The following is a 24,023-nucleotide window of genomic DNA, read 5'->3' on the forward strand; positions in this document are numbered from 1 at the left end:
CCACACTAAGTTATCGGTTATCAATAATCATTCAAATATTGTGTGCTAATTTTAAACCCTGAATATACATATATCCAATACTTGCAGTGCTATTAAATGAAATGTCAGTAGGTCAACCTCTTTCATAAAAAAAAGCTTCAGGACTGTTGCACACAGTTTCTTTAACGAAATGTTGGCACACAAATGTGTTAAAATGTTAAAATTGACGTTGTTTCTTTTAGGTGACAGTTCGTTTGTATTTTACTTGAAGCTGGTTTTATTTTAGTGATTGCAGTATTAAATGGTAGTGTGTTAAACTATGTTTTGAACTTGTGCAGGCTGGAAAATTAAAATTATAATTAAACGAAACTTCAGATGCTGGTTTGTGACTCGATGATGGTGTTTTATTTTGAAAGGTCTGACGGGAAGTGTCGCTAGTTTGACGGTGGAGACCGGAAGTGGCGCGTGACTGACTGAGGTCTTGGACACAGCTGGTAACAGGTACCTTTTTTTTAACTTTTATACAAAAGTGTGGCAGTATTAGTTGATATTTATTCAGTGGCTTTTTAATCATGTTTAAAATGATAACTTGTCTTGTGGCGAACCCGTTCTTGCCTGTTGTTTAGCGTTAACTAACTCACTAACTTGAGTGTAACGGTCCCCGGCGGGGCTGGTGTAGCTGACGGTGTCCTCCACACTGAAGACTAGTTCAACTTCAACGCTGGACCACGACGTTAGAGTTCAACAGACGATTCCTGTAAAATTCAACCTTGCATTCAACGTAAAGATTTATCACCACTGAAAAAGAGTCTGTAACTCCGTTAATCAGCAGTTATTTGGGCTGTAAGTTGCCGTGGGACCTGAAGTTAATGTTAACTAGTTGAAGCAACTGAAGTTAAGCTAGTTTTGATTTGAGGGTCTCTGATTTAGCTACAATCCCACGCAGACTATTTGCTAAGCCTAGAACAAAAAGCGACAATAAAATACATGTATGTTTTAAGCTAACTAGTAAATGATTTAACACTTTGTGTTTTTATTTGGCTCTGGGAAATAGTTGTCTCTTGTATCTTCTCGTTTGAGTTTTTGACAGATGACAGTTTAACCAAGGCGGTTTTATTTTGAAGGGAACAGACGGATGCTGCTAGCTTCCCGTAGCTCGACACAGTGGGTGGACACAGTGGACGCCGTTGGGAAGCTGTAGATCATCGCCAGGCGGTTCTCCGGTGATCTCTCTTGATTGTACGCGCTGTTTAACGGCGTCACCTCTGGGATGAGTTCCCCAAGGTATGTAGCTCGAAGGTTAGGTGGTGTCCGGAGATGTTATGCAGGCAAATGGTTGTAAATAGCCTCTGTCCTGACGCTGTTCCCTTTCAGTTTGCCTGGCAAATTAGCTGGCTAGCCTGTTTTTCTTTTGCCTTGCAGAAGGTATATGTCTGCTCAGTCACATCCACCAGCGGCTATATCTTACTTAATTTACATTTCTCTTTCCCCTTCCAGCCTCCACGCCTTTGTGGATCTAAATTAGAAAGGAATATGAGCAGCAGAAGAAGATAAGCAGCAGCGGAAGGCTTCCTGTTGGATTTTGCCCTGGCTTTTTGTTTTTCCGCGGACATGCCTGGATCTATGGAGCAAAGCTGAACGAAGCTAGCCGGCCGACAGTCGGCTAGCGTAACATTTCCAGGCGTTTGGATGATTATTTAGCCGAAGAGCTGATTTATTTTGGATCAGCGCAAACTACCCTCTCTGGGTTAAGGAGTCAGCATGGGGGAGCCCAGCCTGGACGACTCCAATGTCAAGGTGGCTGTTCGTGTACGGCCCATGAACAGGAGAGGTGAGGGAGCTTCTGTCTACTCACGTTTGGATTCTTGATGCTACCCTGTCCTGAACCCTGTATCATCTCAGTGTCACGGTATTATTGTGAATACACGAAAATCCAATAAACCCAATTTGCGATAGATAATCTCAGAGCTATACGATACATATAATTTCACAGTTTAACTATAAACAAGCTGGTTTGCACAACATTATCCACAGAAGACTGGCTTGACTTAAGCACTCCCTGATTAATTCCCTGGGAATGGGATGCCAGTCAGAAATCACCACCCATTAGTGAAATGAGCTGCTGAAGATTAAAAAAGCTGTTGTCTGGCTGGTCTGGATGGCACATGTCTTTACAGTGCTGCCATAAGGCTTCCCACATGGCTGTCATCCAGTTAGATTTAAAGCTGAGCTGTTGTGTGAGATCTACTGTATACAAAGCCAGGACTCTTTATCTCTTTTGCTGGCTGATACAGATGCCAGTAGCTTCTTAACTTCATCTGTCACTTCCTGCAACAGTGCTGCAGTTCAGAGTAGCTATGGGTTGGTATGATTAAATGAAGACATCAAGAATAGTCAGCCTCAGTCTTTTAGATGCTGAGTAAGAGCATCAGTGCACTCAATAACAAAGCACCTTATGCGAGAAATGTCTTTTCTTACTCCTATCATCACTGTCTCTCTCACTGTATCCCCAACAAACATGTATCTTCCGTTTCTTTCCTGGGCAACTGGGCGTTCACTTACAGGAAGGCACAGGTGACATCTCCTGGTCAACTGCCAAGTTGTGTTTTTACCATGGGAGACCATGTGTTCCATCAGTGGAGGGGAGCTGCTGAGTTGTTGGCCGACAAGAGGCAGAATAGATCACATGTATCCCTTGCTTTCTCCCCTTTCTGAGCTGCAAAGGTTGATTACAAGACCAAAGCCATGGAATGTCACACAGCTCCCATAGACTGTGGATTACTGTGAGCTGTAATGTAGAGAAACTCTGAAGTCAGGATGACATTTTGCAGGGATTGTTAAGGTTTTGATTTGGACACAGAAAACCAATTTATTGCTGTGAATAATGGCAGTGGTTTATTTTGTGGTGGGTATTAATCATTATTGTTATGTAGATGGTGAAACGGAGAAGTAGACGCAGGTTAACTCAGGTACATGTGGTTTCATAGAGGTAGGAGTTTACTGTAAACATATTCTCTGAGCGGAGGTTCTGCATACCTGGCCACAGATGCCCTTGTCCACGTCTCCCATGTCAATGTGCTCTCTGACCAGACACAGTTAAGGACACATAATGGCAAACTGTTTACAGATTTACTTGAACATAATTTCTTTTTTTCCAACATTAAAACTCTTCTGACACTGATTAGGCAGCCTTACTTGTGATAGCCGGAAGTATCATAATGTTTGCATACAGCATTATGTATTTAATAGCTTGTACCTGAAGATAAATAATCAATCAAAAACCTCATTTTGTCAGTTTTTATGAGTTTTGTCATCTGCGTCACTTGTAGCTATTTGTCTAACTTTGATGTTCCACAATTTCAAGTATGCAGATTATTTTTTTGTCAGCATTATAAACAAATGACTGTGCATGTCTTCCATTGCTCAGCAAGAAAAGAAAACCAATCTTGACTCTGGTGAAATGGAACAAGGAGGCAAATTCATGGCTTGTTGAAGGTAGTAGGAAAGAGTTTGGAACCAGCACTGCCACGTTTCCAGTAGTTCTTTTCTGCTGGTTTCCCTGTCTGAATAAGGTTTCTGTTCTCATCTATCAGTGTTAATGTAACATTTATGATTCCTAATAGCCACCCAAGAGCCATATCTGCTTTAAGTGGACAAAAAATTCTTCCATTACAAGTTGGTTTAGAAGAGGTGGCACAAAAATCTAATCTGCCGTTAAAGAAATATTTGACTGCATGCTCTTTTCCAGCACCACATGCTTTGATAATCACGTCTCCTCACATTTACACCTTGTATTTGCTCAGCTCACACACAACTCTTCCTCTGTCTCCTGCTGGCAGACAGTTGCCTCAGGATACAGTAGCCATAGTTTAGGGAGACCTGAGGAGTACTCATTCGCTTTACCCACTCACATTTCACCAGCTGATGCAGCAATTCACATCTGTGGCACTGAAATAAAAACTGAGCTTCAACCTTGAGGCTACTGTGCCTGTGTACCCCAGGTTGAGGAGGAGAGGTGGTGGAGCTGCCTGGCTGGACAAAGGCAGGAAGGGAGTCAGTCTGAATGAATATTTGCTAATGTTGCGTAATGCTCCATGTTCCCATGGCTGTGGCCTTCGAAGAACAGAGCAACACCAGGGGTAGCAACGGCAACCCTACAGCCAATGAGTTTCCTGGCTCATGTCGGGGCTGTTGTGCCAAACCTCAGCACCGGTAGATGGCCAGTGGAAAGTAGGAGCAAAGCAGATAACAATGGTTACATTTATCCTCCGTACCACACCTCATCACACTTTCCTTACTGCTGAGAGGGATGTACAGCTAGAGTGCGATGGGCATGTGGGTAATGTAGGGAGTATTAGAGAAATGGGCAGACGCACTCTCACTCTGTCTCTATCATTTCCCCTGTTTAACTAGTTCTTATGCCCTCACAGTCTTGTTGTCTCATGGTCTCTGTTGTCTCACCTTGCTTTGTTATCATTAAACAGCAAAGCAAAAAAGCAGGGTGAGGCAGACTGAGACAAAGAATTATAGGGTGACTCAGGTCCTTTGACCTTTGACATTGAAGTTTCCATGGCTCTACCTCTGTGCTCTGGTTACAAGGGAATAAACAGCTACTATCTGGCAAATAGTGATGGATGCCGTTGTTAGGAAAACAAGAGCATGATCATAATCAGGCATGTAAAAACACACACACTGACCAGAGTGGGCAGGTACTGTTTGTCAATGATGCAAAGCTTCTTTCAACATCTTTTACACCAATGCATCATGTTGTCATCTGAAAAAAACATCACTAATCTGCTTTATCCTGACTGGTTGATTACTATGTAAATTCATATCCCTGCCTCAAAGTAGTTATGGTCTTGCTCTTGCCTTGGTTATAAGAGGTAACTCAAGGTACCATGAAATAACAGTCAGTGTTGCTTTGACACTTCTTGTAGAAGAAAGGAATTGAAACCACAGAATGTCTTTCCTGTCCTAACGCATTTGCTCAAGTTCAACATCCTAGCATGCTCTTGCATGTCTGCTGCATAATGGAGAAAGTGATTATTGACACCCATCTAGTGCACGAATGTCGATTAAGTCTTTGTTAATACTCACCCAAATGGTATTCAAGTACGCACCAGCGGCTACCAGTAAAAATTATATCCTGCAGCTAGTAAATTAGTCTGCCCTGCATGTAAATACTTAAAAGCTTTCTGTTTTTAAATGCATGACCAGTCCTGCCAGATACTGGATGCTCGTGATGTGCTGGCAGCACCCAGCCTGTGTATAGACAACCATCATTAGCAACACAGATGAATGGAGAAACTTACCAGCCTCAGCCTAAATTTTCAGCGTGATTCATGCTATTTTTCAATGTTTAGAAGTGTTTTTTGGGTGTTTTTTTTTTTTTTGGTCTCCTGAAGATTTTAAGACTGAGGTATGAAAATAAACATCATATGTAACACTTAATACTTGGGAACATTGTATGATATCTGTTATTTATATATATTTCTGTGTGTCTTTTTGTATCTTTGTAGCAATGCTTTTAAAGGAAAGGAGACTTTCTTTTGGTACAGTGTAACTGTAGTTGATAAAACTTCAACCTTGGTCCGTGCTAAATTGGTAGCATTTTTCCTTACTTGTGCAATGTATGGACATTAATATGTGAGCCGGCAATGCATTAGGACCATTTCTTATGTTTATCTGGAAATGGTCAGTTGGTGTTTTGAAGGCCAAGTGTTGCATCATGACAGAATCAGGGCAGGGTGCGTGTGCGTATGTGCATGTGTGTGATAGAGGCTGATAGCTTGTAAGTCCTGTTTTATTGATTGGACTAATGCCCACTCTAAGGTAAAAAGTCATTTTCAGAGTCTGTCTTTTCCCCATATACTTTCCTCACACAAATGTTTGAACTTGATGTTTACAGCTGTGTAACTTGTTCTCTTTTGCTCATGCAGAGCATCAGGCCAGTGATTGTAAAAGTTTCTTCTCCACAGCTAGAGATGACCGAGAGTCATATAACATGACACTGTGTAATAATGTAGAAACAAGCAATACACATGGGCACTTCCAGTTTGTAAAGTCTAATACTGTGTACATAAAACTATGTGTTCTCTGATTCGCAGAAAAGGAATTGAACACTAAATGTGTTGTGGAGATGGTGAAGAACCAGACGATCCTCAATCCTGCAGGCGCTAATCTGGGCAAAGGAGATTCCAGGTATTAATGTGGTTTGTGTGTTTTGTTTCAACAACAATTCTATTATAGAATATACACATCTAATAAATCTCTAAACAATTCAGTGCCTATAAATGTGAAGCAGACATGCAACACAGATACAACTGAATTTGGTGGTCAAAGGTCACGTCATGCTTATCCCATTCTTGCAGCTCATTCCTTCAGAGCCCAACACTTTGAAGGAATCACTTCTAATTTGGTATAATTGTCTAATTCAAGTCAGTGATGGTCAACCTTTAGTAACCTCACCTTTATCCAATTCTTGTGGGCTGATAAGTCAAAGATCCCAGTCACTTCATGTTCTTCCAATAATATGATAATGTAAATATGATGTCTCAGGAACAGCTTGAGTGAATCCTGATGTAATTTAGCTGGTTAGCAGAATTGGTTAGAGCGTAGTGCTAATAATGATCAGCTGGTAGGGGCAGTCGTCTATGAACCCCAGGGTTGTGAGTTCAATGCCCGGTGCCCCTCGATCCCTGGCCACAAGTGTCCTGGAACCCCTAACTCTTGGTGCCCCTAAGGGGCAGCCTGTCCACACTGCAATTTCCCCACTACGGGACTAATAAAGGTTTCTTTAAAAAAAAAAAAAAAAAAGATGGTCAAAAGTCAAGGTCACTGTGACTCATCAGTGCTATATCTCAGAAACACCTGGAAGGAATTTTATCACATCTGGCACAAGCATCTGCTTGTGGTCTGGGACATCTGCTGATGTGCCAATGTGGTAAACTGACTAATAGTTTGTCCTGCTTATCACCACACAGCAGACATAGTTTACAAAGTACTTTGAAACACTTGTGCTCTGATTTGTGGAATTCTTTTCAGAAATGATCCCCTATCATAAGGCAAATCTCAACATGAAGATGTGATACAGAGCTTTTTAGACTCAGTGTAGGATATGTTTATATCCAATGTCCATTACATCAGAACATCTAAAAAAATACGCTTAGAAATAATTTGAATCAAGAACATGCCTTAGCATTATCATTTTTAAAGTTTCTTCAAAGTTAATTCAGTGGTGGTTGTTTCTACATGTATGAGTACACTGCAAACGGGAATTACTACTTCGGCATAATTTTACTGCTCTCAGTGTGTGACATCCTTTGATTGAATTGAAGCCATTCCAGAGCACCAGACTTTTCTTTAGAATAGAAATCCCTCAATCTAGACTACAATCTGTACTGGCACTATAGTTGCTTGTGTGTTGTCACATGGCCCTTTCTATTCTCACAGAGACTCTTACTCATATTTTCTTCACTTATATTATTCTTACTGTGCAGTATTCAGTGGGTTGAACATTTTGTGCATCTTTTCCCTGATTGTTGCTTTTAAAAAACACAAACACTACATTTGTTTGGAAACTTTGGCATGATAGATGTTTTTTGGCTGGAAATTATGTAACCAGCTGTTGGGCCTCTTAGAGACAGGTGGATTTTAACTCAAATCATTTTTCTTATGAGAACAGGAATGTGTGTGTGTGTAAGTGTGTCTGAGCGAGGGAATGTTGTGATAGTAATCAGACCCAGCAAGCTCTTAGATAACACTTTGGTGACAAACCATATATGTAATGAAAAAGTCAGTCACTAGGCCAAGCTTGAACCGCCATCTTGGAGCAAGCCAGCTGTACTGGAAGAAAGATCTTCTTGTGACCGGTGGAGCTGACTTTAGACTGCCAGATCAGAAGTAGTGAATAATACCGACTTTAGTCAGAGGTTCAGGAGAAGACATCAGCGACAGCATGTGTTTCTGTGTGTGTGTGCGTGTGCGTGTGCGTGTGTGGACCCACGGGCAGACAGAGACAACTGCACATTAAAAAGACCAGTCCCACTCTGCTTCTCTGTTCCCTCACTCCGTCGGGTCGTAATTCCCCACCGCCTGACTTCCTCCCTTTTTGTCAGCTCTTCCGTTTCCGTGGCAACACAGGGGGAGGTTAACTCCGGGTCGCTGTCAGTGACCGTGGAACCCCTTCCTTGAGTGCGGAGACGATAGAAGGGGGAAAAACTCTTATTTATTTGAGCATCTGTCGACCATAAACTTATCTATGTGACTTTTATGGAGGACTGAACAAGAGCAAAGCTGTAGTTTCTCTTTTTGTCAGTGACAAAGGAGAGATGAAGCAGCAGGAGGGACGGGCAGCGTGCAGATGCTATTTTCATTTTGTTTGTTTGTGTTGACTTTACATTCACAGTGTTTACTTTAAAGAAAAATCTTCTGCTCAGGATTTCACTTGGTGGCTAATAGTTGAGAAAGACCATAGTGGACACAAAGAGGAAGTATGCAGTAAAGATAGGATATTGCAGGTGCAGGTTGTTTGCTTAAGCTAACTGGGTTAGTGGGATGCCCTTTGTTTAAAACGAGGAAGACCTACATGAAGAAGAAACCCAAAGAGAAATCAGCTTCCTGACTTAATCCAAAGTCTATCTGTTCTGCAATGGGGTATCTGGGAAAACTGAACACTGTTTCATTTTAACAAATATATAAAAGCAGATATTTTCTTAGCATTAAATGACTGCTGGTGTCGTTTTGACAGTGTGGAAGAGAGGTTAGCCTGACAGTTACAGGTTCTCTGTATAAATAGGTGCTACGGGGGGTAGGAAGTCATAAGTGTTTGCAAATCTTCCTGGACATGCACAGAGTGGTGACAGAATATGCAAAATAAGTGGTGTGACATGGAGAAAGACTGGTGTGAAATCTCAGTTGAAGATGGTAATCAGTTGTCTTAACACCAGTGTGTTGAGATACATTGAAACTTTCCTGTTTATTATCTCGTGTGAAACATTTACCTTCAGACATCTAATCGCAGTCAAACATAAACCTTTCAGAAATGTTTGCATTGGTACTTTTTAAAGGGATGTTCCCAAAGCTAAGGATTAGTTGTGTTTAAATAGAAATTACAGCTTGTCCCCTAGGCTGTTGGAAATGGATGTCTGTACAAGTATATGGTAAAAGCATTGGTGTTAATCTGATAACTCTTTAACTAAATGGTTTACAGCAGTTTTGCAGTGGGCTTCGTAAGAGGGCAAATGACGGTTAATCATCCTATGAAAGGTAACTCTGCCAACATAGTCTAAAATATTGGTTTCTGCTGTTGTTTAATCTGAGGCAGGGGTCAGAAGATGGAAAATGTAGGGGGGAGAGCTTTAAAGGAATGCATTTTCAAGTTATAACTCAGTATCCTAATGCTTTAGATATTGTGTGTATGTAGGTTTTGGTCTGTTCTGGCTCTCTTGCCTGCTTGACTTACTCTGCTTAAATAAGAGACCTGTTTACTCAGGTTTGGGACAAACAAGGAAGAAAAGGCTACCCATCACTGAAAGTAGACAAGACCATGTACAGGACTGTTTAAATACTGAAGTTAATCTGACAGACAACAGGTTACCAGCCATTACACTAAATAAGGCCTGAACTGAAGGAAAAGAACTACTCAATGAATTGTAATTAACAGTTAAGTTATTACACATTTTATATAATAATAATAATTTCAACTCTGGTCTGAAGCTACATTTTGTAAATGTATCCTGATCAAAACATCCACAAACTATTTTTATAGTTGGAGGCTCCACCATGAATACTTTGAAAGGATCTCACTTTAAAGTCATTTCCTTTTTTAGATGTTTTTCACCCCTCAGTTGTTAGTTATGTGTGTTCTGCTTGTGGGTCTGATTCAGTTTTTCCACCAGCAGTGGACACTACAGTAGGCATGCCAGATTTAAGTTCCTCACACTGCCATCCTCAGTGACTCACTGTGGCAGTGACCTTAACCTTGGTGTATGAAGTTTAAATATTTAGCTTTCTTTGAACACTGCATATAGATGATCATCAATGAAACATTGTTGCTGGGCTCTATGACCTCTCTGTGTTCTCTCAATGTTGCTGTCTTGTACTTACATTACATCTTACATATATTTTATTTGGTGTCCATTGTACTTTTGATTCTGCCCTGCCTGAATCCCTTTGCATCTTCCAAGGATGTTCTAACCTTCCGAGTTTAAAGAATGGGATCTGGGCACTATGTACTAGTCTGTCTGATGAATGCTAACCCCCCTGCAGCCACGTTGTCACACGCTACAGTTTGCATGATGATCTGACGCTGTTTGCACTGGTTTGGTGAAGCTGGATGTTGACACACACTGACAACGATCTGTCTCTTGTCAGATGTCAGGGAGGCAAACACAGCAGCTTGGTTTCCAAGGCAACACACAAAAGAGGCTGTGCGGCCCCATATGTTGGAATGATGTTAGACACTTTCTCTGCATTTGTATCAGCGTGCGTGTAAGGATGTCTGTTCTATAGTATGTTTGTCTATGCAGAAAGGTAGTTTTCACACTGAAACGGTCCAGTCTGAATGAGCTAACAGCTGGATTTCCCAGTGGCCCACTAACATAATGACAGGGTTACATGTTAAGGAAAGAAAGTGTCATTTAGCCACATGGCTCCACTGGCTTATTTTTTCCAGGATGTTCCTCCTTTGAATTTGTCTCTTAATATCAGTTTTTAGACCATTTGGTCTGATTAGAACAGTTGCAGCACACGTTTGTAACGGGTAATGGTGTGTAATCATATATATTGATACATCACAGCAAACTTTTATAGATATATGCTAGATGTGTACCAAATTAACAGTGAACAGGTACAAACACTGTGGACCAAACAAGTTAAAGTTCGAATTTTAGCCTATTAAATTATGCCATGTGAAAATACTGTACCAGGAAGTGAATTCACACTCCTGTATTCCTCCTCTCTGTACAATTCAATCTCAGTCCAACATTAAACTGGTGGCAGAGTTAGAAAGTGTCTCAATTACATATGAGCTGTTTCACTGTTAGTGATGGAACAACAGTAAACATCAACCATGCAAACTATTTATATTTTTAGGTCAACTTGGATGTTAGATGTCTGTGAAGAGCTTGAAAGTGAGCATGAAAAAGCATGACGGTTTAATTATTGTGCGTTATGTGGACTGAAAAACTGTAATGATTGTCAGTGAAACCACCTCGGGCTGTCGATGGCAAAGACACATGTATATGACGTATATGACTTTTATGACTTGTGCACATTGTGATTGATGATGATTACTGTTTACTGGCCTTTTCAGAAAGCTTACGTCGAGCCTGGTAATTTTCAGGCTTTATTATTAAGAGGTTTTGAATAAATATGCCTTCCATTTTTAATTTATCAAAGTCTTATAATGCATAAATCAGTGGATAGATATTATGCTCAATGGATTAGCCACTGACACAAGTGAAGAAACAGAAGTGAAAGTAGAAGTGAAATAACAGATTGTGTTGCTGAACGGTATTAAATTAGGAATTTGCACTTTGCCCTTTATTAATGCATGAAGCCTGAATTTGATTTTCTTAGATTCTTGGCTTGAATTGTAGAAACACTAATCACACACAACAAATCTGTCTTAAGCAGACAGTGTGTGGCATATCTACAGTAAAGGACATAAATTGTGAAACAATGATGCCAGATGGTTCCACAGCTAATCTCCTTGGGCATTGTGTCTAAAACAAGCCTCAGACTGGGTGGTGTAAAATGTCATTAAAGGACTCGGATTGGTATGAGGGCCAGAAAACGTTAAGTGATACTTTCATATTAAGCGGTATTTACCATAACACCTCATTGAGGTTAAACAAACATGCTGAATGTCTGTGCTTAGTAATGGTTTTAAATGGTTGATTCATACAAATATTCATAATATAATATATAAAATATAATATATAACTATTGGTATTGATTAGTATGAAGAGTATAACACCATATTTAGAATAGTTTTGGTCGTATTGCCCTGTCCTACTATGTTGCACTGATGCTGTATCTGCTTAAGCTTAACATTCCAGACTCAGGCCCAACCTTTTTTCTCTCTAACCCCCTGGCTACCTTCAGCCTCCTTTCTATGATACATTCTTCATTCCTCCCTACACAGCCATGGATGGTACAGTCCCGGGCAAAAAAAAAAGCAAAAACTGTAGAGAAAGAGAGAGGAGTGAGGAAGCAACCATGCATTAAGTTATTTTTTAAATGACGGTGATCAGAGCGGAGGAGCTGACTGAAGGGAGCTGCGACCAATAGAAGTGTTGGAGGACCGAGAAAGGCAGGATCACAGCTCTCCTGACCACCTCATTCTCCACTCTGATTGGTGATGGAGGCCCCTAACTTCGTTAAAGGGCGCTTGCACACAAGACATGGGCGACCATTCTTGCCTGCAGCATTTGAAGCAACCATGACAGCTGTCATCACTACGTACGTCAAAACCTGCCACACTGATTTTACCACTACAGTGTTTGGAGATATGACTGTGGGGACATAGCAGACATGTATGGTGCTTCAAAGACCCTGAGGAGCATTTAGAGAAACAAAAGTATATCTGGAAATTAGGGATTCACAAACTTTGAAGAATCATAGAGCTTTTAAATAGATACTTTACAAGAATTATGGTTTGACGAGACTGTACTCCAAGTAACCCAATGTTTTTTTTATACAAAACACAAAGTTATCATGCTGTATACTACATACTGTATAGTATGATAGCATTAACACATTTAACCTGACTCTTTTTAGACATGATTAAAGCTTCAGAATTCCCTTAGTGACTTTTGGAAGTTTTGTGGACTCTGAAGTAGTGCTAGGAATAAACCCTTGTGGACAAGAGAGCCTAACTGCTGAAGATGGTATCAATTGGGCTGCAGATAAAGATTACTGAGTGTAGCACATCAACAGTGGTACAGCAGTGAAATATGAAGTGTTGCAGATTGGACTGGATGCTTGCTGGCTTGTGTAAGAGCTGCAGCTTTGGCGGTTTTTAAAGAATGTGCATGGGTAAAAGGAAACAGGTGTGTGTGTGTGTGTGTGTGTGTGTGTGTGTGTGTGTGTGTGTGTGTGTGTGTGTGTGTGTGTGTGTGTGTGTGTGTGTGTGTGTGTGTGTGTGTGTGTGTGTGTGTGTGTGTGTTTCTATACTTGTATGTTACACATGCAAGTTTGAGATTTAGGTATTTAAATTGGGAGCATTTTTTAAATTTAGCTTATGGCTCAGGATAAAGGTCAGATATAGTGTCATGGTCAGGCATTTAGCACTGATGGTCAACATTACTGAAAAATTGATTTTCTGAGGTGATGGGCCCTCTTAGGTATATTATACACATGGGTGGCACCTCTCTTATTGACAGCTACCTTCACCTTGTGGGTGAAACCAGCAATGCACAGGTGGATTTTCTAGTTCTGATATCACTGTCTATTTATTGGAACTGTCAGGAAGCTGCAGTAATAATAAATAATAAAAATAATAATGAAACAGCATATTTGAAGTTGGTGACAGGTACTTGTTCAATTACTTCCTAAATAAATTTGCTTAAATCATTTAAATGTATTAAATCATATATAGCTATGGTGTCTTTTAAATTATTTGAAATCCCTTTGAAATGCCTGTAAGATATGCTATCATTTAAATTGCTTCTTTTTTCTTTTTTTTTTTAAACATAGTGTAATCAGCCTATTCTGGTCCGCTTTGACAGTTCCTCATATGCAGAGCCAGATGGACTGACCGTCTGTGTGCTGAGGAGATCAGCTTTAAAGGACATGGCTGTTAGCTAAATGCTGTCATGTGTTCATGATTTTCTTCTGTAAAAAATCACACAAGTATTAGGGAGCAGTTCCCTTGCATTTTAAATGTCATTACTTTAGGCTTTTTATCAGTTTCTGTTAATTTCTGTGTGAACTCGACCCAGTAACTGTCTGCGCAACCATCTGATTTCACCGCACGCTATCTTGACCCTCTGCCAACTTCAATACCAACCCCCTTCACCATCCAGTTCTCTATACACATACACACACATGCCCACACACAGACATTCCCACAACAATTCACCAAGGCCCAGAGATTCCTTTTGTCTCTCCAGGCCCTTAGAGATGAATGCAGTGCCTACTCTAATATCTACAGACAGTGTGTAATACAGTTAAAACTAGGAAAGCCAGTGGCAGTACCTCTGCTTTGTTTTTTTCCACTAGTATATTTATTTCTTTCCCCTGCTCTGACTTCTTGTTCTACTTAAGACACATGGTATTAGAAAAGAGCACAGAGAGATGGCTAAATAAACTATTTATATTCTCAATTCGGATCAACTATGAAAGACCTCTATCGGTACCATCTCTAACTGTCATCTGTCCTTCCACATGCTCCTGTGGACATTGACCCTCCCAACATCATCAGGAATCAGTCCAAGGTAATGGAGCACACACACCCAAACACACACAGACATTTTCACCAGTGAGCTAATTCCATGGTTATGAATCATCCGTGTTAAACAAAGAGGCCGCTGTATTTCTTCGATTCCTTTTGGGAGCTGTGTGCATCTTTCAAAGCCATGATACAAAGAATTATTTATAAAAAATATTTTCCCAGAAGAGTTTGGTTTAATGTATTAACTATAAATCATCAATGAGTACTTGTTGCTTGGAAACTATAATGTGTTTTTGGCTGTGGGGCAGAGTTTATTTCCTTGAAGTTTACTTTATAGCTTGCTTATAGCTGACAATTCACATAGCACTGCACAAACTACATGAGAGTATACTTGCAATGTAGTATGCTGAGGGATTTTAAAAAGTCGGCCTTGTTTCTCAATTAAAATATAATTGAATTAAATATTAGCAACTAGTAAGCTTAATGTGTAGATTGCATTTCTCAGTTGATGGTCATTTATCATTATCCAAATGTATGAACAATTAGTGATCTCTGCTATTACCAACAAAAAATGTGTTTTTATTTACCACCAATGCTGTGCTACACCCAGCTATAGATGTTTGTCTCACACTCTAAATTTTTTTTGCTGTGTCATCATGTTCTATTCAGGTTTTTGCCTATGACTACTGTTTTTGGTCCATGGACGAAACGGATAAGGAGAAATTTGCAGGTGAGTTATTAACAAAGATCCAGTTAAAATTATCTTAAAATGTTGAACCACTTAGACATCTCAGTCGTACCATACATAGCTGAGCTACTTAGTATACACTATCCCAATGAGCAATTTCCTTTCTGTGTTTGTTTGTGTATGTGTTGGTCTCCAGGCCAGGAGGTGGTGTTCCAGTGCCTTGGGGAAAGTCTTCTCCACAATGCCTTCCAGGGCTATAATGCCTGTATTTTTGCCTATGGACAGACAGGTAAATTAAATGATTCTCACTATTCTGTCATTTATAGAAAGTAAATATACACAGTTGTCAGTTTATTATGTACACTCAGCTACAACTAACATGGCCTAATGCAACAGTCCTGCAGTAAGTCCTGTTTACTATGTTAGTGTAAGATTTTGGAGACTGCAGTTTACTGTGTTTCTATTACCATGTCAGTGAACAAATGAATAACCTATTACAAAACCTCTGGGTCCACTCAATAAATTAAACTTTCCATGTACCTTTCATAGCAAAGGTGCCCTTAAGGATTTTGTATAATGATTAAGAGAAGAGTGTTGGTGTGAATGTGTTGTGTCAGGAAGCTTTGGCAACCTTTCCTGGCAAGAAAAAACATATCAAAGCTTAGAATAATTTTTTTAAAATAGCTGTAAATGTAGATAATTGTGCTGGTTAAATAGAAGCTTCTGTTTATTCAGAAAGACATCAGGGTGAAAGCTTCAAAACAAGACTAAAACATGTGCAGTGTAGACAGAATTTAAAAGAATACATTCCACAAGATAATGTTTGTCATGAGTTTCTGTGTACATGTTGTACTCAGGTTCAGGAAAGTCATACACAATGATGGGTTCAGGGGACCAGCCAGGCCTGATTCCACGCCTGTGCAGTGCTTTGTTTGAACGAACACAGAAGGAACAGCGGGAGGAGGAGAGCTTCACTGTTGAGGTGTCCTACATGGAGATCTACAATGAGAAGGTCCGGGATCTGCTTGACCCCAAAGGGTATGACCTCATACCACAAATGTAATACAGCTTTCACTAATGGAATGATGATGAGGAGGACTTCTTCCTCTGTAGGGAACATATTGACTCTGGTAAATCTACAAGCTCAGAAAACAAACACACCAAACTCTAGGCTATTAACCTTAAATTTTAGTAAATATCTTATGTGTCGGTAAGCTATGTTTTTTTTGGTAGAGACCAGTATATTGTTAGAATGGAGAAAGTCACAGATTGTCTGTGGTTGAACCAGCTGCTGTGGTCAGTGGATAAAAGGATTATCCCTCTGCCATGTAGGCGCTGATGGAGGGCAGTTCATGTCCAGCAGGTCAGCAGTAAATTAGGACCACAGGCCTGTGTCTGCTGCCCCAGACAAGCATAACCTTTGACCTTCAATCACAGTGTGGACTTTAACCTCAGTAAAATGAGCCCATGAGGAGAAGGCCATCTGACAGCCATATGGGCTTTGCTGTGCAGCAGTAAATGATGAAGTTCTCAGGCCTGCAGCAGGTTTGAATCAGGGTCAGAGAGCCAAGTGCTAACAGTGTTTCTATGAACTGGACAAAGCGGTAGTAGTGGCCAGAACCAGCTTAGCCAACTGCCACCCCTGCTAATACATCAGATGAACAGTGTTTTACCAGTGTTCTTTGTTTGCTTTTGTTTTTATCTGTCCAGGGGCAGACAAACTCTTAGAGTGAGGGAACATAAAGTTTTAGGTCCCTACGTGGATGGCTTGTCTCGACTAGCTGTGGCCAGTTACAAGGTAAAACTATTTATCTTAAATTGTGTGTGTGTGTTGACATTTTAATGTCAGTTTTTTTTCTGTGCCCTCTTATATCCCTGACATCAGTGGTCACATCCAGTGTATCCTGCACTTGTGTGATTTTGGGCAGTCACAGTCAAACATGAGCACAGAATACTTCTCTCTCACTTTGACTTTGAGGAGGACTTTATGATAGGACGATATATAAAGGTGCTGCTCACTTGAGCATTCTGCTAAGTAAATCCACCAATCAGATGAACAAAGGCTACATTTTGTACACATTTTGTAGTTTATTCAGCTTTTCAAAAAAGTCCAGGGTTCTCTTTATCTGTTTAGTCACTAAACATTTAAACAAGGCCACATCAAATTGAGTGACCTTTGGTAATCCATCTTAAGAGAGGAGACTGTAAGGGGAATCAAAATGGAAAAAATATTATTATTGTAATTATTATGGTTATTATTATTATTGTTATTATTGTTATTGTTATTATTGTTATTATTATTATTATTATTATTATTAATGTTCTTCCTTTATGTATCGTTTTGATTTTGGGTGTTGTGACAGGACATAGAGTCTCTGATGTCAGAGGGGAATAAGTCTCGGACTGTTGCTGCTACGAACATGAATGAGGAGAGCAGTCGATCACATGCCGTCTTCAACATCATCCTCACACACACACTCAAAGATTTGCAGTCTGGGGTAAGAAATAACTACACACTTAGAAGCTTAAATAAGCTATTTGAGTTAAACATTTATTTGTACAATATCTTCAAAAATGTGATCACATATATTTAAGATGTCATGGGCTAAAAATAGAAACCCCAAATCAAAGCTGATTCCTGTTGCTAGATGTGATTGGTCTTCAGCTGAAAAAAGCTGAAAAACAAAAGTTTTATTTTAAGCTAGCTCTAGATTGTTCTGGGTGTTTGGTGGCTTCAACTGAACCATCAATCATCTGTGATTGGAAACACTCACTGGATAATTAGTGTGCTTGCCTCACAGCCTCCACAGGGAGTGGAGCTTTCGTACCACAGGGGGCAGGAATGAGACAGGGTTAGTGTTATAACGAAGATGGTGTAGGGATTCAGGCAGTAAACAGGTTGTCTTTCTATATGATGCATTTACATTGTGCTGATAAGGGTGGAGACTTCTGCTGCACCGGGGAGTGATTGTAACATGTCCCAATGTCTGGAGATGAAAGCAGCATTTTTGGCATTTCATAAAAAAATAGGTGCAAAAAACATCTTACAGTCTGCACCAGTTGGGATTCAAATCTTGTTCACCCGATCTCTAAATAAGTACCTTAACCCTACTCCACCCAGCTGCCATCATCCAGTCATTTCTAAGGTCATGCACAGTCCACCATCAAGCACATGTGAATGAGCACAGATTTCTTTTAAAAGACTTACTGGTTTGAATTACTTAGTGTTTTTAAAAGTGCTCAAAGTTCAGCACTCAGAACTGTCAGCAAACAATGAATATAGTGTAGGAAGTCAGCAGTGGCACGTTCTGTAGTTTAAGATGGCACACAAGCTTGTGTGTTGTATACATATAAATGATTTTTTTCTTTGAGGTTTAATGTGTTTTACTCCAGAAGGCATTTATTATTAGGGTCTTGTGCAGAAGTCAAGCCTTCTTCTGTCCCACCCTGACTGTCTCATCCTAATTCACACATCATCAGATATTAAATCACAGGTCTCCCTGCCCTGCTGTTGTCCCACAGTCCATCTGTTTGTGTAATTGTGCGCACTTTGACTGGATACGTTTTTGATCAGTCAGCTGCTGCTGCTGCCTGTGGGTTAAAAGGTTGCTACCAAATGGAATGATGTCATTTCAGCTGTCTGATTTGGCACTCTAAGAAGAGAAAAACTCTAAATGACTAATTCTCTGTCCTCCCTGACCGACTTGGCCGCTCCTGCCTATTGCTCTTGTTTCCAGACGAATTTGCTACCAGCTAATTCTGTTAATAATTCACAAGGATGACTTTGAGCTTGTCAGCTGATACAGGCTGCTCTGTTTCCAAGGCACACCCAGAGTAAGTCATTGAGTTAGTCAGTCAGTAGCTTCATAAACTAAAGAGTCAATGGATAGACTGCGTAGTCAGTGAGTGAATCACTGACTGACACTTTCTGTGATGGCATGAGTCAGTTTCTTTTTATATACTTTACCGCTTTTTTGTGTGTCCTGGTTCTAATTTCAGACATAAAATGGGCTAAACATTTCAAATTAATTTAGATTCTCACCTCAAAACCCAACTATCAGCCACTAGATGCCACATCATTTCAGGGCAGTTGGAAATAGGTTCAGAGTCTATGTATCCACTGTATGTGCTGTGCACATTATGTAGTCCCCTTTTTGCTGCTTTGTGGTATTCTGCAGTTGTGAGGGATGATGACCTGTTTCCAAAGCACATATGAGGCCAAAGAAAAAAGAACAATGCTGCACACAGTGTGCAAACATACCTCTCACAAACAATGGCTGATAAGTAGACAGCTAAACCATGAAACACTGTTCTCAAGTAAGAAACAGTAGTTAAATTATCATCTAAACAGCATATAAGCCACAGAATGTTTGCTAAATACATTCACTGTATGTAAACAACCACATATCTGTCTTTAAGTGATGTTCTTACATTTCTTAAAGAGACTATTTTATATATAATTTCAGGTTATATTTTTATTCTGTTGAAATGTTATTGGATGATTTACTGTAACCCTCCTTCCCAGTGCCTGAGCTTCTTCTGCCAGCTCCAGAGGCTTCACAAACGCAGCTTTACAGTTTCACATAGTTTTTTTTGTTTATCATTTGACATGTCAGCTTTGGATCCTAAATGACAGTGGATAAAACAGAGAACCTTACTAAATCTTCAGTGCTACAGGAATAGACATGGTGTACTTTCTGCACTACATACAGACTACCTTTTAAACACACAAAGTACTGCTAGTCCTGTGCAGATTGGTGGATTAACTTCACCACTAACCTGAGCAGGTGGGTGCGACTGTGTACTGTGGAAGCGCAAATAGAGGTCTGTTTATGGTCTCTATATAACCGGGGTAAATTACCCTTTCATGCAGATCAGTTTGTTTTCTTTTGCACAAAACCTGTATTCTGTTGCAAGTGTCCTCAATACGGAAAGCCTACCTGAAGCATGAGTAGTATTTTATGCACTTAAGTACTAAGTTTGACATTTAAGACTTTCACATTTAAACAACTTCTCACTGTCCTTAGAAGAATACAGACTCTACATTACAGTATTGGAGCTCCTCTGTGCTCTCTTATGGCTCTGTCGGTGTTGATAGTGAAGAAACTGTGATCAAGGGGCAGATTCAAAGACACCACCTCTGACAGGTTGACAAATCAAACATCGGTGGATGAGTCATTCTGATGTTCAATATCTTAGCACAGGATTTCCTTTTAGTTGTGTGACTTCGTCAAACTTGTAATCAAAACGTTCAAAGTCCAGTTAGTTTACACTTTAACCCTGTTTGCTGCCAAGCCCTCAGTAATGTTCTATTTTTATTCCTTTCACAGCTGAATCCACTAACTCTGTGGTAGCATTGTATAGATACAAAGATACAAAGTTTTCTCACTTGTCACCAAGTTGCATGCAAGTTGCAAGTTGACAAGCTGCATGTTCTTCCTTTTGATCCGGTTTCTGACTCAGGTGTCAACTCTCCAGGTTAGCTTTATTTAGCAGGACAATGCCACCATTGCCAATATTATCTCCTTTTCACAATTTGACATGGAAATTGAGAAAAAGGAGGGTAGGTTTATATCTGTTTTAAGTCTGACACCCCAGGATGTGCCATTGGATCCTACAATCCTGTCACTGGACACAGAATAAGGAGCTTTAATTATTAAATTACACTATGTTGTTGCTTCCTTCCTTTCTTCCTTCTTTTTCCAGTATGTGCTGGTACTCTCCAATCAGAATTCACCATATAGGCTGTATTTAAAAAAGAAATCTGTTTGTTTTGGATTGTTTTTTCAGTGTTCCAGATACACATCTATTTGTTTATTTAATAATTAGCTTCCCCCTTAGGTTTGAAACAATACTGGTCTGACACTGATCTGTATCAGTGCTCCCCGAGGTTGATGTCTTATCACTTAGTCTCATGACCGGGTCTCTTCGGGTTTCAGAGCCTGGATTTGGCTTAACCTGAGGTTGTGAGAGAGATTGTGATGTGTTTTAAGATGAAACAATTGAGAAGTCTGTTCAAATGTTTAAGGTGAAAACGATCCGCTTCTCAAGACAAGGTTTCCTTTGTTTTCACAAAACAATGGAAACCCCTTTGTCCACATATACATGCACACACAAACACATACACTCATTTTACAGGCGCACATTAACATTTTTCAAAAAGAAAACAATAGGATAGTGGACACAATAAGGTGTGTGTGTGTGTGTGTGTGTGTGTGTGTGTGTGTGTGTGTGTGTGTGTGTGTGTGTGTGTGTGTGTGTGTGTGTGTGTGTGTCTGTGTCTGTGTCTGTGTGTGTGTGTGTGTGTGTGTGTGTGTGTGTGTGTGGCTATCATTGTCAAGACCAGCATGAATTTTTAACCATTGGAAAAGGTGAGGACATTTGTGAGGACGGTCCTTACAATGAGGATTATGACTTAGGGTTAGAGTAAAGTTTAGGTTTAGGCAGTTAGTTGTGATGGTTAGGTTTAGATCAAGGAAGTACATGTGACATATTGAAACAAAAATTGAAACAGAGTAGATTAACATGGCCTATACGACAGGGGGCTAGGAAATGATGACAATGGGTCAGGCAGTCCTTTCAAGGTTCAAGAACTATATCTATACTATATTTTTACCTCTCCGTGTCTCCTCTTAATTTATTCATTAGCCTACAGTCATATAACGGCAAATTCAAATAACAACCAGATGATTCTGAGTTGTTTTCTCATGTTTAAAAACCATTTTTTCAACTTGTTGAGGCAATTTGCCATATGTGTCATCTGCTTAATATTTAAAGTTTTTTAGTTATGGTGGAGATGTGCAATAGGAGCTTGTAGTTCTTAGTTTAATTCTCTAAATCATCTAGTTTCATAATTCATAAGTTTACACTGTACCGAAGAACTTGTGCTGTAAACATAGTGAATAAATGTCAACAAGAGACACGAAGATGAGAAACCAATGTCTAAATGAGCATTTTGGAATCACATGGTTGCTGCTCACATTAAGAAGGCCTTGGATTTTTTTGACGTGGCACGTCTAAGATGATTTATGTCAGGTCAGGCTGGACACCACAGTGCTTTGGAACACCCATATTACAATAATTAGACAAACCGATGAACTGGAGAAATTCAACTGTTTATTGTAACAGATGACACAGTAGTCTGACTTTCTGTTTCTCTTTCTTTGTCATGCTCTATAGACAAGTGGAGAGAAGGTGAGTCGGTTGAGTCTCGTAGACTTGGCTGGAAGTGAGCGAGCAGCAAAAACTGGAGCAGCAGGTGAACGACTGAAGGAGGGAAGCAACATCAACAAGTATGTAAAAGCCATTACACACATACTGTACATCAACCTATTACTGGGTGCTTTCCCTAATTGGACTTGTCTTAGAGATGTTTTCAACCTGGCAATATTGCATTTCTTTAGCGAGAGATTTTTTTCTAACCAATCCTTCCACAGCAACTTTACTTCCACCTTAAACTTTTAAAACAAGCTTTTGTAGAGACAAATTGAAAGAGACACACATGTTAAGCAGGGAAGTAGTGATGCAAACCATGAATGAAAGTGCTTAAAACACTTGAACTTACTGTTTTTTGTGTGTTTGTCAGGTCTCTAACTACGCTAGGTCTGGTAATCTCAGCACTGGCTGAACAGGGAAGTGCCAAGAACAAGACCAAGTTTGTTCCTTACAGAGACTCTGTTCTGACATGGCTGTTAAAGGTACATATATAATAAATGTATGCCAAATACTTTTCTTGTACCTGTTTTTGATTGTCTTGTAAAAGGTATATAATATATTGTTTTCTTTTGTCTCACTCCAGGACTGTTTGGGCGGCAACAGTCGCACAGCAATGGTTGCAACCGTGAGTCCTGCAGCAGACAACTACGACGAGACACTGTCAACGCTACGCTATGCAGACCGAGCAAAGAACATCGTCAACCACGCTGTCGTTAATGAAGACCCCAACGCTCGCATCATCAGGGAGCTCAGAGAGGAAGTAGAGAAACTACGAGTTCAACTGACCCAGGCAGAGGTGAGATCTCCATAATCATAGAAATTAGCATCTAGAAATCTCTGCTTTTCTCTGCACTCAAATGCTATTTTTTTTCCTCCAGTCTTTGAAGGCCCCAGAGCTGAAGGATCGTCTAGAAGAGTCAGAGAAGTTGATTCAAGAGATGACCATCACCTGGGAGGAAAAGCTTCGTAAAACTGAGGAGATTGCACAGGTAAAACAAACAAGAGAAATATACCAATTAAATACATTTTCTCATTTAGTTTGGTCTCGTGCAGATAACGGATTCCACACTGTGTAAATACATCTTTGTCTGTGTGTTTGTAGGAGCGCCAGAAGCAGTTGGAGAGTCTGGGTATTTCTCTTCAGTCTTCAGGGATTAAAGTTGGAGATGATAAGAGTTTTCTTGTTAACCTTAATGCTGATCCTGCCCTCAATGAACTGCTGGTGTACTACCTGAAGGTACACACACACACACACACACACACTTCATCATGCTGAAGTACATTCTTTATTATTTACTTTCCCTATTTACACAGAAGAACAATATTACTAGAATTTAAACCTTACATCTTAACTCAACTATAATTTACTTTTGAAGGACTAGATCCAAACACATAAAACAGCAACAAATTCAGATCAGTGTCACATTTATTCATTTGTCTAACCTTTAGCTGAAATCTAAAATCTTGAATGTTGTTGTCTCAGGATCACACCAAGGTGGGCTCAGCAGACTCTCAGGACATCCAGCTATGTGGGATGGGCATCCAGGCAGAACACTGTGTCATTGACATTACAGCAGATGCTGCTGTCATCCTCACCCCCTACCGCAACTCTCGGTAAATTTCAGTAAATTAACCGTGTGGAGTAAATGTACCTACCTGAGCTTAGAGGGAGAACTATCTTTGTAAGTGTTTTTCCAGCATTTTTAACTGTAAATTCTACTGTAACCACTGTGTGTACTGTGT

At 40.0% G+C, this 24,023-nt stretch overlaps 1 protein-coding gene across 2 annotated transcripts in view; it reads left to right on the plus strand.

The window, feature by feature from the left end:
- The first annotated feature begins 431 nt into the window (after positions 1 to 431).
- Positions 432 to 24,023, plus strand: part of kif13ba (kinesin family member 13Ba) — a 37,782-nt gene continuing 14,190 nt past the window's right edge. For both annotated transcript variants that reach the window (XM_026378292.1, XM_026378293.1), the window contains exons 1-16: positions 432 to 480; positions 1,104 to 1,263; positions 1,477 to 1,810; positions 6,087 to 6,180; positions 14,408 to 14,420; positions 15,047 to 15,107; positions 15,262 to 15,354; positions 15,923 to 16,103; positions 16,776 to 16,863; positions 17,429 to 17,563; positions 22,245 to 22,357; positions 22,651 to 22,762; positions 22,864 to 23,076; positions 23,159 to 23,269; positions 23,383 to 23,517; positions 23,764 to 23,894. In XM_026378292.1, coding sequence (XP_026234077.1) covers positions 1,741 to 1,810; positions 6,087 to 6,180; positions 14,408 to 14,420; positions 15,047 to 15,107; positions 15,262 to 15,354; positions 15,923 to 16,103; positions 16,776 to 16,863; positions 17,429 to 17,563; positions 22,245 to 22,357; positions 22,651 to 22,762; positions 22,864 to 23,076; positions 23,159 to 23,269; positions 23,383 to 23,517; positions 23,764 to 23,894 — 1,550 coding nt within the window. In that variant the 5' untranslated portion in view covers positions 432 to 480; positions 1,104 to 1,263; positions 1,477 to 1,740. The remainder of the gene's footprint in view (positions 481 to 1,103; positions 1,264 to 1,476; positions 1,811 to 6,086; positions 6,181 to 14,407; positions 14,421 to 15,046; positions 15,108 to 15,261; positions 15,355 to 15,922; positions 16,104 to 16,775; positions 16,864 to 17,428; positions 17,564 to 22,244; positions 22,358 to 22,650; positions 22,763 to 22,863; positions 23,077 to 23,158; positions 23,270 to 23,382; positions 23,518 to 23,763; positions 23,895 to 24,023) is intronic.

The sequence above is a fragment of the Anabas testudineus genome, chromosome 3, assembly GCF_900324465.2.
Source record: "Anabas testudineus chromosome 3, fAnaTes1.2, whole genome shotgun sequence".
NCBI classification, from domain to species: Eukaryota; Metazoa; Chordata; class Actinopteri; order Anabantiformes; family Anabantidae; genus Anabas; species Anabas testudineus.